The sequence below is a fragment of the Dermacentor silvarum genome, chromosome 4, assembly GCF_013339745.2.
Source record: "Dermacentor silvarum isolate Dsil-2018 chromosome 4, BIME_Dsil_1.4, whole genome shotgun sequence".
NCBI classification, from domain to species: Eukaryota; Metazoa; Arthropoda; class Arachnida; order Ixodida; family Ixodidae; genus Dermacentor; species Dermacentor silvarum.
Window position 1 is genome coordinate 85,890,069 of NC_051157.2, and position 19,079 is coordinate 85,909,147.

General features: G+C 45.2%; 1 protein-coding gene across 1 annotated transcript in view; it reads left to right on the forward strand.

Annotated features, from left to right (window-relative positions):
- The first annotated feature begins 265 nt into the window (after positions 1–265).
- The window catches only part of LOC119450348 (DNA damage-binding protein 1-like), a 57,272-nt gene continuing 38,458 nt past the window's right edge, over positions 266–19,079 (forward strand). Inside the window, exons 1-9 of the mRNA XM_037713782.2 lie at positions 266–409; positions 1,048–1,196; positions 3,340–3,456; positions 5,669–5,814; positions 6,961–7,276; positions 8,656–8,895; positions 14,172–14,485; positions 15,943–16,051; positions 17,220–17,398. Of these exons, the coding sequence (XP_037569710.1) occupies positions 349–409; positions 1,048–1,196; positions 3,340–3,456; positions 5,669–5,814; positions 6,961–7,276; positions 8,656–8,895; positions 14,172–14,485; positions 15,943–16,051; positions 17,220–17,398 (1,631 nt within the window). The 5' untranslated portion in view covers positions 266–348. The remainder of the gene's footprint in view (positions 410–1,047; positions 1,197–3,339; positions 3,457–5,668; positions 5,815–6,960; positions 7,277–8,655; positions 8,896–14,171; positions 14,486–15,942; positions 16,052–17,219; positions 17,399–19,079) is intronic.

The following is a 19,079-nucleotide window of genomic DNA, read 5'->3' on the forward strand; positions in this document are numbered from 1 at the left end:
CTCGTCTAGGTTCGTTTTTCGCACCATACGTAAGTTTCAAATTGCGCACCAACAAAAACAGCATTCTCGATGAATAAAAAAATTAACAAATATCATAGCTGTAAATACGGAATTTTATCAATTTTATATGCAGAGCACTTTCTATTCTCTAAATATTTTTACCGATCAGTTTTATTTTTATAATTACGTATGTTTTCGCTTCTTCTCGCGTAACTAGCGTAACTTTTTCTTGAGGTCAGCCACACTGGCGCATGTTCCTCGGGCGGCTACCAGAGGGCAGGGGGGTCGTATTTCTAAAAGTGTTCTGGGGCTCTCTGTTTCAAAGTACGACAATTTATATGGTCCAAAATGTCATATAACTACGTCGTGACGGCCCACAAGCCGACTGGCGTGTCTGCCTGCGCTACAGGTCAGTTAGAAAGCGCTCCATATCCTCGCGGCAGATTGAACGACTTTGCAGTGATGCTCGCCGTTGCGACCTCACTTGATTCGAGCACATGCCTCGAGTCTTGAGACCACATAACCGCATTGCATCGTTGTTGAACATGATTTATGCTTCAGATGCTCACAGTTACTTACAGTGAATATAACAGTCTCCTTGTGAGACTGGTTGGTGCTGATTCAGTGCCCACTGCAGCGTTGAAAACAACGCTTCACCACTGTTTAGCGATGTTTACTGCATACGACCCACCGGTATTTCGCGTCGCTCGGCGTTCTTTCTCTCTGCTCCGTCGCCTGCACGTGAGCAGTTGTTAAGCAGTGATGAATTATTTCGTGCCTGCTCTTGGTTTCCTGTTACAGCGCACCAGTCGAATGCAAGACAGTTAGCCGTCAGTTTGATATTAGCTGTGCTCTTTGCCTCAGACGCCACTGAAAACGAGCGGCGGGCGATGGACATGGTTTATTGATTGTTGCTGCACATTTGTCAGGCTATAGTTAATGTGATAAAATGAAACAAATTTGTTGTGGTGCTTGCTTTCAGTCAGGTGCATTAGGGGGACAATGTTTTGGACCGCCGGCGTAACGAGTGTGAATGTTTCGTTCTAGGCAACTTCACGTCACCGGATGACATCAACCTTATCCTCGCCAAAAACACTCGCCTTGAGATTTATGTCGTCTCCCCAGAGGGCCTCAGACCTGTCAAAGAGATCGGCATTTATGGGAGGATAAGTATTATGAAGCTTTTCAGACCGCCGGTAAGCGCTCTTGTCATTCGCATAACCCACCTGCACAGCTTGTGGAATTTACGTGGGTCTAACGTCTCGGGCGTTGCGTGTTGTCTAGGCAGGGAAGCTTAGTCGTAATTAAATCAAGCTGTGCGACCTTTTTCTTTGCACTAAGAGAATAGCTTATTCATAAGCATTATTGAGATAAACAAATGTTATTGTTGAATGGCCTGTGAAAATAAATGATTAGAAAGAAACACAGGCATTAGGTCTGTAGACGCTAAACATAACCATCTTAATATGAATTAAATGTTAAAAAAAAACCTTTTGTTTCAAAAGACATTCAGGCTTCTGCATTCATTCAACTATGCAATAAGCTTATCTACACACTTGTGTCATAATTGGTTCTTGCTGGGGTGATGGCTGCAGTGTCTAGCACACTTATGTGTTGTGCAAGCAGTTGTGGGGAAATTTATGGCCACTTTACTATGTGATATGTCATGTACTCTCTAGTCTTTGGCCTTCTCTTAACATGGCATTTTATTAATCATGTCACACCATTTAGCCCCGCAGCAACTCTTATCTACTACATCTGTTACATGGGCAGGCTAAGTGCGTTTTGACTTTGTCTTAATTCTTGCCTACCCCAGTTGATCGGTTAGGCCAAGAGCTTGAACACAGTTATTCCATTGTGGCAACTGCATGTGGTACTGTGGTTAGGTTTATGGAGCAAAAGGTGAAGAATGAACTGCTGTAAGTAACCAACTGCGGTAGCACATGGGCGTTTGGCTGCTGAGCTTATGGTCATGGGTTCAATCCCTGCCACATTCTCAAGGGGACAGAGTGCGAGAACACTCATGTACCAGTGGCGCACCGACGGGGGGGGGGGGGTTTCGGGGACCCCCCCCCCCCCCCTGAGGCTGACTTAAGCCCCCCGTTTTGTTTAACCCCTTTTCTTTCCTTGCGCATTTGAGTACTGCAACTAAGATGTAAGACGCGCAATCGTCTGCACACTCGCGAAAAGTGCATTTTTTGACAATTTCCCGTGAAGAAATTGAAATTAGTGCTGTTTTGATGGTATTGGCAAACTGTCAACCCCCCACTGGCAGAGATCCTGGGTGCGCTACTGTCGTGTACCGTGCATTGGGTGCATGTCAAAGAACCAGAAGTGGTTAAACTTAATCCGGAGTTCTCCACTACAGTGTGCTTCATATGAAATCAGATCGTGTGTGTGTGTGTTTTTTTTTTTGGCATGTAGAACCCAAAAATAAATTTTTAAAGCTGTAACTTCTTAGATGGTCATTGACAGCAGTTATCACTCTTTATCATGTGATCTGACCAGGTGAACCTTCGTTGAACCCTAAAAAATACTAGGTTCTCACGTAACTGGGTACAACCATGGTAGGCCGTAACTAAGGTCCAGTCTAAGTGCATTTAGGTAGACTGTGCGACTGGGGTATGCAGCCACCACATTGGCTCAGTGGCTATGGCATTGTGCCGCTGAGCACAAGGTTGCAGATTCTATTCCTGGATGTGGCGGCCGCATTCCAGTGGGTGTAGAGTGTAAAAACGCTTGTGGACCATACTTTAGGTACATGTTAAAGAACCCCAGGTAGTCAAAATTAATCTAGAGCCCTCCACTATATGACATTCCTGATAACCCACTGTGCAGTTGGGGGGGAGGGGGGGCAGCTGTAGTATAAAGGTACATGTAATGTAATGAGAAAAGTGTTCCCTTTTCTAAGGATGGTGCCAAGTTTGATAATATTTACTGAGGCAAGAAGTAACCTCTTTTCGGGTACAAGAAACAAAAATATAAATCTATGTGCACATGGATTAAGGCTTATAAAATTTGAATTCACAGTAAATAATAAAAATGTCGTTGATGCTTCGTACACTTGGAAGCATAGTAGCTGCATTATATATCAGGTGCAATGATTTTCGGTGCATACCTCTGCCCCCTGTTGTTCATTTCAGCTATCGTTTGTTAGTTGAGTGAAGTAAGAATGAAATGAAAGCTGCCTCATTCTTATATATCTGTTGTATACACCTTTTCTAAAGCACTTGCATACAAAACAACATATGTCCTTTCTTTTGCTGCATGACAATCTCATGCTAATTGAAAGTCAGGTGCAATAATGTTGCTTGTTTTTTGCATTTTTTTTTCCTGCAGGGAGAGAAGAAAGACCTACTGTTCTTTCTAACGGCAAAGTACAATGCGGCAATACTGGAGTGTGTCCAATATGGGGACAGCATCGAAATTATAACCAGAGCGCATGGCAACATTGCTGTGAGTTTCTTGTAGCATCTTCATCCTATGTAGCACGACAGGCAGGGCTCAAAATTTGCAACAACGTTTTGGCCATATTTGGTGCCCATAATAGGCTCAGTGGCTTTGTGGGTAACACGTGCCTTCATATTTTTCAGAAGTATGTGTAGCAGAAGCTTCACTCTTTACATGTGTGTTGCAGCAATGAATCACCACAACTGAATTATGGCAGCAGTTTACGAGTGTGAGCTTACTGACCCTGGGAAATTCCTATTAACTGCTTGGCCAGTGGCCTGCTCCTAAGTGGATATGCTATGTTACACCTGCAGTTGAAAGGATGCTCCATATCTGCCCCCTTGTGCATGAACAGTGCTGGCTAGCACTCTCAGGGCTAATCTTGGGCAAATACGAGGTGTGTTCAAAAAGAAACCGAACTTTTGATATAGCGCGCCAACCGGCAGAGGGAGTGCGCTGCGGCTACTGAGCGCATGTAGCGGCAGGTTTTGACAACAGACTGCCATTTGCCACGCTTCACTCTGACCGTTACTTGGCGAGCTGCAGCCGCTGAAGTGAGCACATGAACAAGCTGTTCTTCGGATTGGTGCCAAAGTGACAATGAAGAACAGCGTGTGTGTGTGAAGTTCTGCTACAAACTTGGGAAAACTTTCACTGAGACATTTCAGTTGCTTAGCCAAGCATACGGGGAGGACTGTATGAGTTGCACGCAGTGTTATGATTGGTTCAAGCGTTTTGAAGACGGAGGAATGTCGGTCGGTGGCGATCCCAAGCCTGGACAATCTTCCATATCCACAGATGATGACCACATCGAGAGAGTTCGAACTGTGATTCATGGAAATCGTCGTTTGACTGTTCGAGAAGTCGCTGACGAAGTGGGTATCAGTGTAGGATCATGTCATGAAATTTTGAGTAACAAACTTGGGATGCGTCATGTCAGTGCAAAATTCGTGCCGCGTTTGTGAACTGATGAGCAGAGGCAGACCCGTGTTGAAATCAGCCAGGAACTGCTCGCCGCTGCCAATAACGATGAAAACTTTCTTAAGAACATCATAACAGGCGATGTGACGTGTTTATGGCTATGATGTTGAAACGAAAGTGCAGTCATCGCAGTGGGTGGCCAAAGGTTCTCCTCGTCCAAAAAAAGCACTCATGAGCCGGTCACAAATGAAGGTGATGTTGGTTGTGTTTTTTTACTGCAAAGGCATTGTCCATCAGGAATTTGTGCCACATGGTCAGACGGTAAACAAAGAAGTTTACCAGGGAATCCTAGCACGTTTGAGAGATTCTGTGCGCAGTAAGAGGCCTGAATTGTGGGGAAATCAGGCTTGGATGTTGCATCACGACAATGCCCCGGCTCATGCGTCGCTCCTTGTCCACAGTTACTTAGCGGAACACCACACTCCTGTTGTGCCCCACCCACCATATTCTCTGGACCTAGCCCCAGGAGACTTTTTTTATTCCCCAAGCTGAAAACCACCTTGAAAGGACGTAGTTTTCAAACCGTAGAGGGGAGACCCAGGACAATGCGAGAAGAGACCTGCATGCCATTCCAGAAAGTGCGTTCCAGGAGTCTTTCCAAAAATGGAAGAAAAGATGGGAAGTAGAGGGGACTACTTTGAAGGGGACAGCACTTAAAATGTTCTACCATAAGCAGTAAAGGTGTTATAGCAAAAGTTCGGTTTCTTTTGGAACACACCTCGTACATAAATACCCATGAAAGTGGACAGGAGGATGGGCACTGCAATATTTATTGGTAAAGTACCGCACATGTAATGCAGAAGATGTGGGCTCAGCTCCTGCATACCTGTGGCAAGTTGTGTTTTCGTTGATTTTCATTTGCCTTTTTCTTATTATTTCCTTATTTCAATTAAACATAATTAATCTTGCTGGAAGTTCAATTGTCTGATTGCTGGCCACCTACCTTGCTTGCCAAGGGAAGTAGAATACCATGCTCAGATGACCTTAGGGTGTTTGTAGTATAAAACGAATATTCTGTAGCTGTTCTTAAGCTTGAAACTTGCAAAAGCACACCATGGACAGGATAGAAGCGAACGAGAAATGAATAACGAACATGGCGCTTACTGACCCGCTCAAATTCACACCCTGTTCTTAGGATGTTCTGGCATGGACCATCCTCTCAAACCAGCATAACTACAGTACATGTTGGCATGAACTCTGCTGTGCCAGCTGCTAATACTCGACTTTTCTTTTTTAGGACACATTCTCGAGGCCATCGGAGACGGGCAACATTGGCATCATAGACCCCGAGTGCCGAGTGATTGGCCTTCGACTGTACGATGGGCTCTTCAAGGTTATTCCTTTGGACAGAGACAATAGGGAACTGAAAGCCTTTAACATCAGGTTTGTCTCGTGATTAATTTAGAGTGTGTTGAATGCCCACAACATTCACTTCTTTATTTTGGCTCCTTGGTATCTGTGGAAACAAAATTCATTATTTCAGAGATTGCAGCTTTAAAGGGGTTATTTGGTGGTAACCTTAAACATTACAGAAACTGAAGTGAATTCTGTTCCTCTACATTTGAAACAACTAATTAACCCAATCATGCTTTCACATAGTTAGTTCCACATCAAGGAAAATTAGAACTTTAAAGGGCTCACCTTTATTTCTGGACATTTGTACGAAATAAGATATGTCCTTATTTAAAACTTCGTTACTATAGTAAATTGTTAATTAGTAATTAGTTTGCTAAACTATCCACAACTGAAAACTTGCTCCAGTGTATCAAAAACACTGCATAGGCTGTTCCCTGCATGCCATTAAGTTTCAGTTGCATAAAACAGAATTTTGAGGTATCATACTTGGTGTAGCAAATCTTATATGTTGGGCATTACAAGGTTAAAGGCACCAGGCACCAATGAAAACTTTCATAAGGAGCTTTCTTTTTGGATATGAAACTTGATAGCCACCGTGCTGATGTAGTGGCTTTGGTGTTGCGCTGCTGAGCCCAAGGGTGTCGGATCGAATCCCAACCGCAGCAGCCGCATTTCGATAGGGGCAAAATGTGAAAATGCCTGTGTAATGTGCATTGGGTGCACGTTAAAGAACCCTAGGTGGCTAAAATTAATCCGGAGTCCCCCACTACTGCATGTCTCAAAATCACATCATGGTTTTGGCATGCAAAACCCGAGAATTTAATTTTAATTTTTATGAACTTAATGGGAGAAGGGGTTTGTTACAAAAAATTACCTGTTCAAGTAACTTATTTACAAGTAATACAGTAATAAACATGCCCTCATTTTTCCCAGGCGTTTGTCATTGCAGAGAAAAAAGAATTGCCGTGCTGATGCATGATGGGCTTTATTTCTGAAAAACAAAGGCTTGCTAGATTCCTTGTGCATGTGTGTCACGACATTGTTTCAGTCTCGTGCGTTTATTTTGTGAGCACAGGTGCACTTCAACATTATTTGCGGCATAATGCCTCAGCCTAATGACCATGTGAAAACTTTTATAAAAACCACTCGGCTGTTTCTGCGCACCTTGTGCAGGATGGAAGAGCTAACGGTGCAAGACATGGAGTTCCTGCATGGCTGCAAGACGCCCACCATTGTGCTGCTGCACCAGGACAGCCAGGCACGTCACATGAAGACCTACGAGGTGTCGCTCAAGGACAAGGAGTTTGTGCGGGGCCCCTGGAAGCAGGACCATGTGGAGAGCGAGGCCACCCTGGTGATCGCTGTGCCAGAGCCCTTCTGCGGTGCGCTTGTCATTGGCCAGGAGTCCATCACCTATCACAATGGGGACCAGTACGTCGTCATCACACCACACCTCATCCGACAGAGCACCATTGTCTGCTATGGAAAGGTAGGCTGATGCTCCGATGGTTTGAGGCATTTCAAGACAGTCTGTGAAAGATGCATCTCTCGAGAATGGGAAGCCATGAGGGTAGGGGCAAACCTAACCTTTCAAACAAGGAAGCTACACTAGAGAGAGAGAGAGAGAGAGAAGCAAAAGCTAACCAAGGTCGAGCTGCACTAAAAAACCTACGGTTTTTTGCATATGGATGTCCTGTTTAGGGGATGGGCACCAGCAGGAAGGCTGCTAAACAAACTTCAAAAATGGAGTCTCTTTACTGAGCAAACTTGTGCTTGCAAAAGAAAAGTACATCTGGGAAGTCGCAGCAGCATTTCTGTTAAAACAATTGGCAGCCTTCATGGTGCTGGCGTTCAGCTCATTTAAAGCATCACTGCAGATTCTGGACCAACTGGCAGTCACGATGGCATGCAGTAGCTTTGCCACCGCAACATAATGCAAACAGGGCTGGAATAATGTAGTGATTCTATTCTAATGTTATTCCTTTTTGTACTTCAGTAGCCCACCTACATTATCACCGGGTTTGGCCTGTTGCGAGTCGTGGGTGATAAAAAAGGAATAGAATTAAGTGGAACATTCCTTATCTCACACAAATCATGTCGACGTCACTGTTCCAGTGTGTCCAGCTTACCAAATGTCACCGGGGCACAAAAGTGCACAGCTCGTTGCTACAAAAGTGTGTACAAAACAGGAACAGGAGGGCCAGCGAGTCAAATATGCATCAGCCAGTGGGAGTGCTCCCTGTGCAACGTGACAGCAGCAATGAATTCTGACTGTTTTACTTTTCGCTTACATCTAAGGCTTTTATTTTAGCATGGAGAAATATAGTGATGGAGGCTTCTAATTGCCTGAAGCTGCGATATCTCCTTTTTACTGTGGTACCAAGATGGTGGCACTGTGTCAACAGAAACATTAATGGAAAGCCCCTTGATTCATGTTGCAATGGCACCTCTTGAAACCCAGTTTCCTTACTTTATTTTTGTCAACAGCACACTTTAAAAGTGCAATTTTGTAAATTTCTATTGCATGTGACCTAGAGAAGCAGCTGAGGTTTCTGGAAAAAATAAATAAATGAAACAAATGGAGTGTTCCTTAGTGGGGTAGGCAGCATTTTCTTCTCCACTCACTACGGTGAGAACGCCGGCTTATCTAGTGGTAACTCAACAAAACACCCCCTCTCTTTGTTTCGGTATCGCCAATATTGCCAGGCAGACAGTGTTGGCCGTGAGGGTGGACGACAGTTATAACGTGGTAATGAATATAGCAAAGTAATTTAGGCTCCCTCTTCAACTTCGTTGAAGTTAAGTTTCACTTTATGTGCATGAAACCACCTGCCACTTTTTAAGTTTTCGTTTTCGGAACTTGTCAAGGTGGACGCTAATGGGTCCCGGTATCTGCTGGGCGACATGGCGGGTCGACTGTTCATGCTGCTGCTGGAGCGGGAGGACAAGATGGACGGCACCACGGCTGTCAAGGATCTCAAGCTGGAGTTCCTGGGGGAAATAACCATCGCAGAGTGCATCACCTACCTCGACAACGGCGTCGTGTATGTTGGATCCCGCCTTGGCGACTCACAGCTCATCAAGCTCAACTCGGAGCGCAATGACCAGGTATTTAGTCCTCTGCATGGTTGGGGTTTGGCAGGGAGCTGAGCAAAATGGAGCTAAGAAATCAGCAAAAAAAGCGAAAGCTTGCACTAGACCGTGCAAAGCTCAAGACACAGCGAAGCTGGCCGATTGATTGCGTCTCTTGGTTGTAGCTAGGTTATCTCTCTTTCTCTCGCTTTCTTTCTTTCTCTCTCTCTTTCTTTATTTCTCTCTCTCCTTTCTCTCTCTCTCTTGCTCTCATTTTCTCTCTCTCTTTCCCAACGGAAGTTGTGTTGCAATCGTCAGTACAATGCAACCATATGGTTCCCATAAATGCACGTTCTGCAAACGTAGGTGTATAGCGCAGTGGTTATGACACTTGCCTTTGGACAGTGGGTACCCGGGCTCGAATCCTGCCTTGCCAAAAACGTTCATTTTGTTTTATTTATTTATTTATTTCTCTTGGGCGGCGAGTGCAGACGCGCCAGGATGACGTCACGGCGCATGCGCTGTAGCGCGCAGCTGGTGGGAGATCCGCGGAGCTGTGTCTGTGTGGTGTCACCTGGTTGCCATGGCTACGGTGTGGCAGTTTCGTGCCACACGCACAAATTACGCCTGGCTTAAGCTGTGGAAGAATACGACAATGGTCGAGCCAATGCTGATGATGATAATTTCGTGGCACACGCACAAATTATGGCTGGCTTAAACAGCTTCGCTGTTAAAAAAATGGAGCTGGACAGGCCATTAAATCATAGGGCAGATAACCAGTGGACCATTAGAGTTAAAGAATATGTGCCAAGGCAAGGGAAGCGCAGTCGAGGATGGGAGAAAATTAAGTGCAGTGGTGAAATTGGGAAATTTGCAGGCACAAATTGGAATCAGCTACTGGAAGACGGGAGTAATTGGAGATTGCTGGGGGGAGGCCTTCGTCCTGCAGTGGGCTTAAATATAGGCTGCCGATGATAATAATTGGGGTAGTGTGCCCAGCTTAACATGCAGTCATACACTTCTACAAATGGTTGTTTATAATAAAATGAAGAGGCATTGAAGAGTTGTGAAGCATACCATGTGAAGCATACCTCTACTCTGGTGGTGGCTGCATAGGGCGCGGCTGTGCACGCAGGCTCTATCTTGAAAGTTATCTGCGATGGGGACAGAGTGCGCTGAGTGCTGATAACTTCATGTGCACTGGCTTCTTGCCACTTAGTTCGCGTTGAAGCGAGAGGCAGCACAAAGGTCAATTTGCTCGCTGTTGCTGCCGCACTACCTTAGTCCAGCGGTATGACAGTGTGCGCGGTCATCAAGTGAGATGTGTTCATGTTTGCTTGTTCGTGCGTGACACCATGCTTGTTAATTTAGTTAGCAAGTGAATGTTTACAAGTTTAAACGGTTGCTAAAACTACTGTCCTTACTTCGTACAGGTGTCTACTAATTTGCTATTGCAATTGATGATTCACCTTTCGGGAGAAACTGCCACTTTTTTAGAATAGCCATGGCTGCGCATGGCTGTCAGTGCAGCTGGGCGCATACATAGCTTGCGTGCCCTGTTTTAGAGATGATATGCTACGCGTGTAAAAAGTCCGCGGGCCAAAATGACATGGCATCAGCGTGTGCTGTCTTCCCGCGCATTTGGTACTGAAGATAGCCTAATTTCGAGTTTTGGAGACTCAAAGTGAGAGGCAGACGAAGCATTCGCTCCCCACTGCTGGCACTTTTCATGATACTGTCGTCCCACTGCAGGCGACACTATCAGCTGTTGGGGTGGAGTGGACGCGAAAGCATGGCTGGCTTTGCTTCTCCCGAGCGATGTGAAGATATTGTCGACACGGCACGAAACCAGTGTCTTTCGTTGCTGGCTCTCAAATTCAACAAAATGGATTTATTTCTTATTTAAATTTTGTTTTTCAAATTGCCTGATTATTCGGAAAATTTTGCGGCCCCTTCCGGTTTAAAAGAATCTATCGACGACTGTACTTACTTGCATAAAAATTAAATTTAAATGCAATGAAATTTCATTTCAATGAAGCAAATTGACGACCTTGCTGACTGATTAATCGAGGTTTAATTGTGTATTGAATTGTAGTCTATATCAAACAGTTGTAAAATCCCCATGGAAATGCCATGTAAAACTATGGCAATGTACTAAGCATACATTGAACTCTCGTTCACCGCCACAGTTGATATATTGAACGCTGTGCCCCTGCAAGTGCACTTCTAACGGTGACGAGATCACTTTGATTGCATCATCGGAAATATTAAACGCCGACAACTTTGAAACGGTACTCTTTTGGCAGATTCGGTCGAACAAGAGATTGAGTGTGAAGGGCAGTACATGCCAAGGAGGAAAACTGGGCAGCATGATCTCAGTCTTGCTTACTGCGTACAGTGGAACCTCGTTGATACGATTCTGCGTAATGCATTTTTCAGGATGATACTTTTTCTTTTTTTTTTCTTTCACGATAATACCATTTGGTTGGATAATACGTTGGATTATACGATTTTTGGATGGATACGCTTTATTTTCCGGTTCTCGTGAAGATCGTATGAATGAGATTTCACTGCATATGGAAGACTCATGCAAGCTGCAGCCATTCATTATTGGCAAGAGCAGATCGCCACTCTACTTCAAGAATGCGAAAGGCCTCCCGGTCCGATGCACTGTTCTACAAGAAAGCTTTGATGACGCTTGGAACTTTTCACTGAGTGGCACTGGCATGAGATGCCGAAGTGGAGATGCTGCGCCACTGGGTTTTCTTGTAGACAAGGGCTTTCTGCGAATGGCATTTTAGGATTTTGTGAGTGGCGAAAACTAATCCAACCCCAACCTCCATTTGTGAACGGATCTTTACATTACAGTTTGAATTTAACAAACAAAACCACCGTAATCCACATCTGCACTCGTGGAAAGACCCTTATTGCGGCAGCGGTGCACCAGACTCATCGCTGTGCAATTCACAGGTCTGTGCTGAACGCGTTTCATTCGTGCTTACATGGTCACAAGTGCAGTGGAAATGGGCAAGCTGAAAGCCACTTTTGAAACTAATCGCGTTTGTGTAGTAATGGCAGTCACTGACGCTGGGGCCGGAAGGGATGGGCAGAGAATAAAAGGATGTACCGGCCATGAGGTGTCGGAACGTTGAGCAAGAAGAGACGCGTGGACTTCTTAGGGCGTTCGAGAAGCGAGGATGACTGGTTACAACAGGAAGTCTATTCCGAAACCCGACACAACACTCTACCTGTCTCATTGACCATGTATTACGGTCAGCTGGATTAAACAGAGTATTGTTGGTATTGTAAGGGATACGCTGCCGGGCACGTTTACATGCGATTTACAGTACCAGTGCTCTGATAGCTGCGTGGCACATATCCATACAGGCTAGCTTGCTTATGGAGTGTGTCCATTTCTATCTTATCTTGAATAAAATGTGCAACGACCACTTCGTAGTGTGTGACGCGCACAGTGGTCTCCTGTCCCGTCAATACGTGCGCATGCTTTTAGGGTTTGCATTGCAATCAGTATATCAAGGACCATTCCACAGCGCGAGCGACTTGCAGTGTTTTGTGAGCAATAAATAAAATAAACTTTCGTGTGTTTGACACGGTTTTGGAGAAGCAAATCGATAAGTCCCCGCTTTTCACGATCTCGGGAAACTGTCAGAGACGTGCGGAGATCTCAGATTAACTTCAGGTAGGCATAATGTGTATTTCAAATTATTGATATATTGAACTATCTCGCGATTCCCTTCGAGTTCGATATATTTGGGATCGACTGTATTACTAATTATTGGATATAACAAAGTAAATCTAAGATATTTTTTTTTCTTATAACAGTTATTGGTTGGAGTGAAGATATTTTGTCAAATGCACCTTTGTTATAACGAGATTTGACTGTATAACGTTGGTATTTTTATATCTAATGTGACTTTGTTATAACAAGGTTGAACTGTAGTACAGTATAGACCACTTATAACGTAACCGCTTATAGTGCAGGACCAGATATACTGCGGTCTTTTCAGACTCCCGTTAATTTTCCCATAGCACTCCACGTATACACGTATCGCTTATAGTGCAGTTGCGGGAAACAAAATACTGGTTACAGTGCGGCTGCCTGGGAGTATGGAAGTCAGCGGAGACGGCGAACGCTCCCCTCAAACGGGCGCCCCAAGGAGTGCTCGAGGAAGAAAGAGAGACGAAGTGGAAGAGAAGGGCACGTGGTGCAAACGAACAGCCAGTGAGGCTGAAACCAGAATCTTCAGTGCGAGTCGTGAAATATCACGGCGCGCATAGCGAGAGAGGGCCACGAAACTGCCAACACCGGCCAACGCTCGCTTCACGATAACGGCAGTAAACGAAACTTCAGGGAGCGGGTGGCGCCGGCACAGCACGGCAAAGGGCGCACGCGGAGACCGTGGAATGTGAGGGAGGAGGGCAGCAGGGAAGCGTATTTTGCCTCGGCTACTCCGCCGCTTCGGTGGCTCCCCTCGCCCTCCCTCGTAGCTCCCACACTTTCGACTGTCACCGTGCGCACCTGCCGTCGTGCAGGCGCCGCCGCTCCAGCCGGCCCGGCGCCAGCTCCCCGTAGTTTCGTTTTCGGCGTTATCGGGAAGCGGGCGTTTGCCGGCGTGGGCAGTTTCGTTGGCCGGCCTGGGGCAGCGCCGCTGCTTCCCTCTGCGCTGTAGCCGCAGCGTGCAAGGTCAACACGTGACTAGAAAGTAGAGGAAGCATAAAGGAGAAAGAAGGGTTCACTGACATTTTCTACGCGTGGCTACGGTAGCGTGGCTGAGACGTCGGCACGTACATGCATGTTCCGGCGCAACGCAGAATCGGTGACCTTGCCGTTTGAGAGAAGGTGAAATTTCTGCCGCGTTTTTGTTTGTTTGTTTGTTTTGTTCACGCGCGACATTAAGGGGTCTCTCCTAAGCTTTTACTCTATGGCGGTGCCAGAGCAATGCCGGTCGGAGGCGCCGCCGCGTGAGTTGGTTCGAATTAACGAGATCCGACTGTAAATTGAATGCAAACGTTCTAGCTGCATTCCTCGACTGTCGCATACGCGTGGCGGCTCGGTGCACATGTTTTGCATATGTGCGGGCCTTGAAAATTGTTGCTTTGGTTATAGTGCGGTACCGCTTATAGTGCGGATATTCGCGATTCCGGCGACTTACGTTATAAGCGGTCTACACTGTATACTAGTTGCAACTTACTACTACTACTACTGCTGCTTTTACTTTCCTTGTTTCTTCGGCATATTTAATAAAAGAAGGATTTGATTGCAACTTTCCATCCTTCCGGCAATAATACAGGGTTCATACGTGGAGATCATGGAGGTGTTCACCAACTTGGGTCCCATCGTAGACATGTGCGTGGTGGACCTGGAGCGACAGGGGCAAGGCCAGCTGGTGACATGCTCAGGAGCCTTCAAGGAGGGCTCCCTGCGCATCATCCGCAATGGCATCGGCATCCATGAGCATGCCAGTATTGACCTGCCGGGCATCAAGGGCATGTGGCCCCTGCGGGTGGGGCCCCGCGCGGCACCCCAAGGTGGGGATGGCAAAGACCCTGGGGACAGCACCGAACGTGACAACACGCTTGTGCTTTCCTTTGTACGCCAGACCAGGTACGTTGTGCCAAGTCTGCCCCTGTAGTCAACTGCAGTGTTGGTCCACAAACGCTGCAATCTTAGGCCATAAATTCAAACATTCTTCTCTTTGTTTTTGTGCTAAATTGAAATGCTCTTGAAATGCTAGAGCTGTCTGTACAGTCATTTCTCTTGTTTAAATTTAGCCATAACACTACATACTATAGAGTAGTTTGGAAACTTGGTTTAACAGCCGATGGCAACATCTCCTCAGAGTGTCTTCGAAGTCATACAGTGGAAACCGGTCGACACGTTCCTTGCTTTTTCATTTCCCCAACTGCTACGTTGGGTTTTCGCGGTCCTTACCTAAATCCAAATGACTCCCGTGTATTATATACCCGTTTGATATGTCGCCATTCTGTAATGTTCCGCCATCTCACATTGCTTTTGAATGCAGCAGTCATGTAAATTCATCGGTGTAGAGAGAAATTTGCTCTCGCACCTTGCTACAAATATGATAAATGTATATGCCGCTATGACCGGTATATCTTAACAAGTGAGTGATACGTTGCAACATACTCGAAGTTTGCAATAAGAGACTGAGCTTGCACAGGCATATCAGGAGGAAACGTGCGCAGAGCATTTGTCAAAAACTTGTTGAAGCACCCGAGGGTATGTGCACGGGTTGAAACCTACTAGGGACCGAGTGCAGGGCTACGTTTTTTTGGGGCAGGCAAGGGTGCATAATCGCCAGTTCTCTTTAGTCAGCTTCACTGCAATAGAGCCGTGTTATGCGGGGAAGCATATGCAGAATATTGCGGTGAAGCATATGCGGTGAACATCGTACACGTCCCTTAATTATACCACGTGCGCATGTGCACTCCCTGATCACAGTATGTACGCCAAGACGTCTAATAACTATTGGCAGCCATTCACACCTGTTTCTGATGTTGCTGTGGTGATTTGCGGTGTTCCTGATTGTTACATTTCCCCTGCTGTTACATTTTTTTTTCTGCGACCTCATGAAAAACGTATTGAAGGGGTTCCATTGCATGTTCCATTCCATCGCCTTTAGCTGCAGTAGTGTTCAGCCGACCCCACTTGTAATGATCCCAGATATAACAAAGTGTTGATTGTAACAACCACATTTCACTGCACTTAAAATTTTCTGCCCCCCCCCCCCCCCCCCATGGAAACTACATCCTGATATTGTGAATATTTTAAAAAATGCCATACTATTACAAAGAACACTTCAACCCCAGTAAAAGGAGGCAGGATGCACGCAGAAGTTTCGAATCGCAGAGGCGTGGCTGAACTAGGCACAAGGCAGAACGCCACTTGCTATTCACAATACAGTTGCGAACATGGCGCAGTGCATACATTTAGGCCGACAATTACAGAAATACAACTTGAGTTACATTATTGCAGATGCGTTACTTTCTGGTGGCACGAAAATGGTCTTGTGCCACTGACTTTTTTTTTCTTTTTTTTCTTAGGGTTCTCATGCTGAGCGGTGAAGAAGTGGAAGAGACAGAGCTGGCTGGGTTCGACACGTCCCAACAGACTTTCTTCTGTGGCAATGTTCGCAACAAGCAGCTTATTCAGGTCTGTCTGTCTCTTCCTTGGGGCATCATCCTGAACTGAACATGACACACTGCATTATTGGAACTCATTGCTTGTCTGGCAAGAATGTCATATAATGTTTTTCAGTGATAGCCAACAGACTGAGCACTAGATGTAATATGGATCACCTGTGCCAGAATAAATGTATGCATGTGGCATCCCTTTTAATCAGTGCATTGTAGCACTATGGTGAAAAAAATTGAGCTCCTCAGATCCCTTTATTCTTGCTCATTGTATAGCAAGGGCCTCAACATTGGTAGCCTTGATGCTATGAGGTAGCGTACGGAGGGTTTCCTGGCCATTTGGCCTACGTTGAAAAGGGTGTTCCATATCTGCCAGCATGACTGTGAAGGGGTGCTTGCCAACACTCGGAAGGCTAATCTTGTACACATACGCAAATACCCAACAAAGTGGACTAGAGGATGGTCGTCACAGTAGTTCAATTAAATAATGAGCTGGAGGTGTAATGCGGAAGGTGTAGATTCAACTCCCACCTGCAGCAAGATATCTTTTTGTTCTCTTTCATTTCCCTTTTTCTTATTATTTCTAGATTTAAATTAAAGCATAAGAATTAATTTCCCAATGTTTTCTCTGGCTTCATTGTCTGTTATCTTTGTATGGTTATGCCGTATTTATTCGAATATAAGACGAGGTTTTTCCACAATTTTCAGCCTTGAAGTCAGCCCCCACCTTATACACGAATTTTGCCTTTAGGTGTGGCTTTACGGCAGCGCAAAATTCACCTGACAGTGTTGCTTTACGGCAGCCGTGATGCCGTGAAGCCGCACCTAAAGACAAAATTAGCTTATAACCCTCACTCTGCGTCTTGAAGCTCCCTCCTGCCCCCCCTCCTATTTCAAGGTCGCCATTTGGCATTTTAGCTGTGTAATGCAGTATTTCAGGCGATCTCCTCTGAATCTCGATAATCCGTCGGCTACTCTGTATCGCCTTTATATTGGTGTGTGTACGCACGTTTTTTTTTCTTGGTCCCCCCAGTTGTACCCTCGCCTTATAATCATGACCACCTTATAATCGAATAAATACGGTAACTAGCAAAAAGCCAGGCCCCTTGGATTTTCTTATTCCTGTCGCTCACGGTGATACTGACAGTGCCAACAATGGAGTTATTGTGATTGCTGTAATCGTGCAGGTCACTGCAGCAGCTGTACGTCTTGTGGACAGCCAGACCAAGCAGCTCCTGAATGAGTGGAAGCCACCAGGTGGACGTAACATTAGTGTTGTGACATGCAACCAGAGCCAAATAGTGTGCGCCGTTCGGAAGGAAGTGTTCTGCTTGGAAATCGGCGATGGCGTCCTGAATCAGATCAGGTATTCAGTGGGATCTGTATCTTTGTAGGGAGAAAGCTCGACTCGCATATGGGGGAAGGGATATTGGGGCCAACTCAGATTTCCTGTTAAAGCAATGCTGAAATGTTCTCTGTAGACTAGCTGAATTGAATTAAAACTGCGGCATTTTAGAGCTATATTTTGACTTGTAGTGTAGTGACTTTTAGAAGAGTAAGTGGAATTTTGATTTGTGGCCTTTTTTGTTTTACGAAAGTTGCAAAAAAAAAATTGGTAAAATTATGACTCGGAGTGTAGATCTCTGTAATGCTAGTCTAGAAACGGATATGATTCTGTAAGCTTTACCTGTTATATCGCCTAAAGAAAATAGGGTGCATGCATTAGATTACGGCTTACATGAAATTATTACAATATTTAGGCAAGCTTTACAGAAGCTTGCTCACAGATAGTTGTATATTTTGTTGTTGTGTATAATCAATTTTGCCTGCTTTAGATGTCGCAATAGATGCAGTTTACAGAATTATGATGTCATTTTTTATTGCAGAATTATAGGTCTATTCTTTATTTTTCTTTTATTAAAAATAATCTTCTGATTTTCAGCTAGTTTTGTAAAAAAATTGCTGACCCAATGTTAAAGCTTGTCCCAGCAATTGGCAGACTTAAACATTTTTTAAAGCAACAAGGGCACCTAACTGACCGAGCAATACGATTTTTTCGTTACTGCTTATACGAGGGCCCTTTGCCCCTATTTTATTAGCCAACATAAGGTACATACAGGTAATATATGTAGGGTAATATTACATATATTACCAGGTAATACTATTCTACCTACTTTACAACATTTTTCCACATAGTCCCCACACCGGTTCAGACATTTGTTCCATCGCAGCACTAAATTTGAGATGCCCATGTGGTGGCATTCAACCGGCTGACTGTGGAACCACCGTCGGACTGCTGTCTTGGCTGTCTTGGCACTTCTCAAAGGGAGACAGGGAGACACCGTTTCCCATACGTAGGCTGCATTTCTCTGTGGATTTCGATGGGTGTTTGTCCCTTGCTCCATAGAAAACAAATCACACTTCATTGCTCGTATGCCATGGAGGTGTAAAGCACAACCGCCATCTTCAACAAGTGACAGCAGCGCCGTGCCGCGGAGCTCTCGGCAGATAAGGCTTGACCAGTGTGATGATTTAGTTTTGTCCAAGAAATGTCCACTGCTGAGAGTGGATGTGTTGACTTTGCATTTACAGCCGTAATTTGGCTAAAAAAAAATAGGGGCAAAGACTTTCCGATTCGCCCTCGTATGAACGAGAGCACCTGAGGTAAAGCTTCTCTTTAAGGCACCTCACTGGTGGCAGTGAAAGCGTTAATAGTTGCTGGAAAGGTTGTCTTATGGCCTACTTCTAGGCTTGCTGCCTCTGATGCAAAATGGTTAACCTAGGTGTCAATGGTTTCTTATTTAGATGTACACAAAAGGGCAAGTCAACTACATGGCTCCTAGGATGGGTAGCCGGGCTAGTTGGTATTTCAACATTGGGAAACTATGGTGCTGGGACAATGAAACATGAAGAAAGAAAACATATAAGTGCTTGTATATGCCCTCTTTCTTTGTGTTTCGTTGTTCCAGCACTCTAGTTTCCCTGTGGTAAACGACTCCCTTGATAAAACCTTGATTGTGTCTTTTTGGGCTGCATGCATCTTTCAC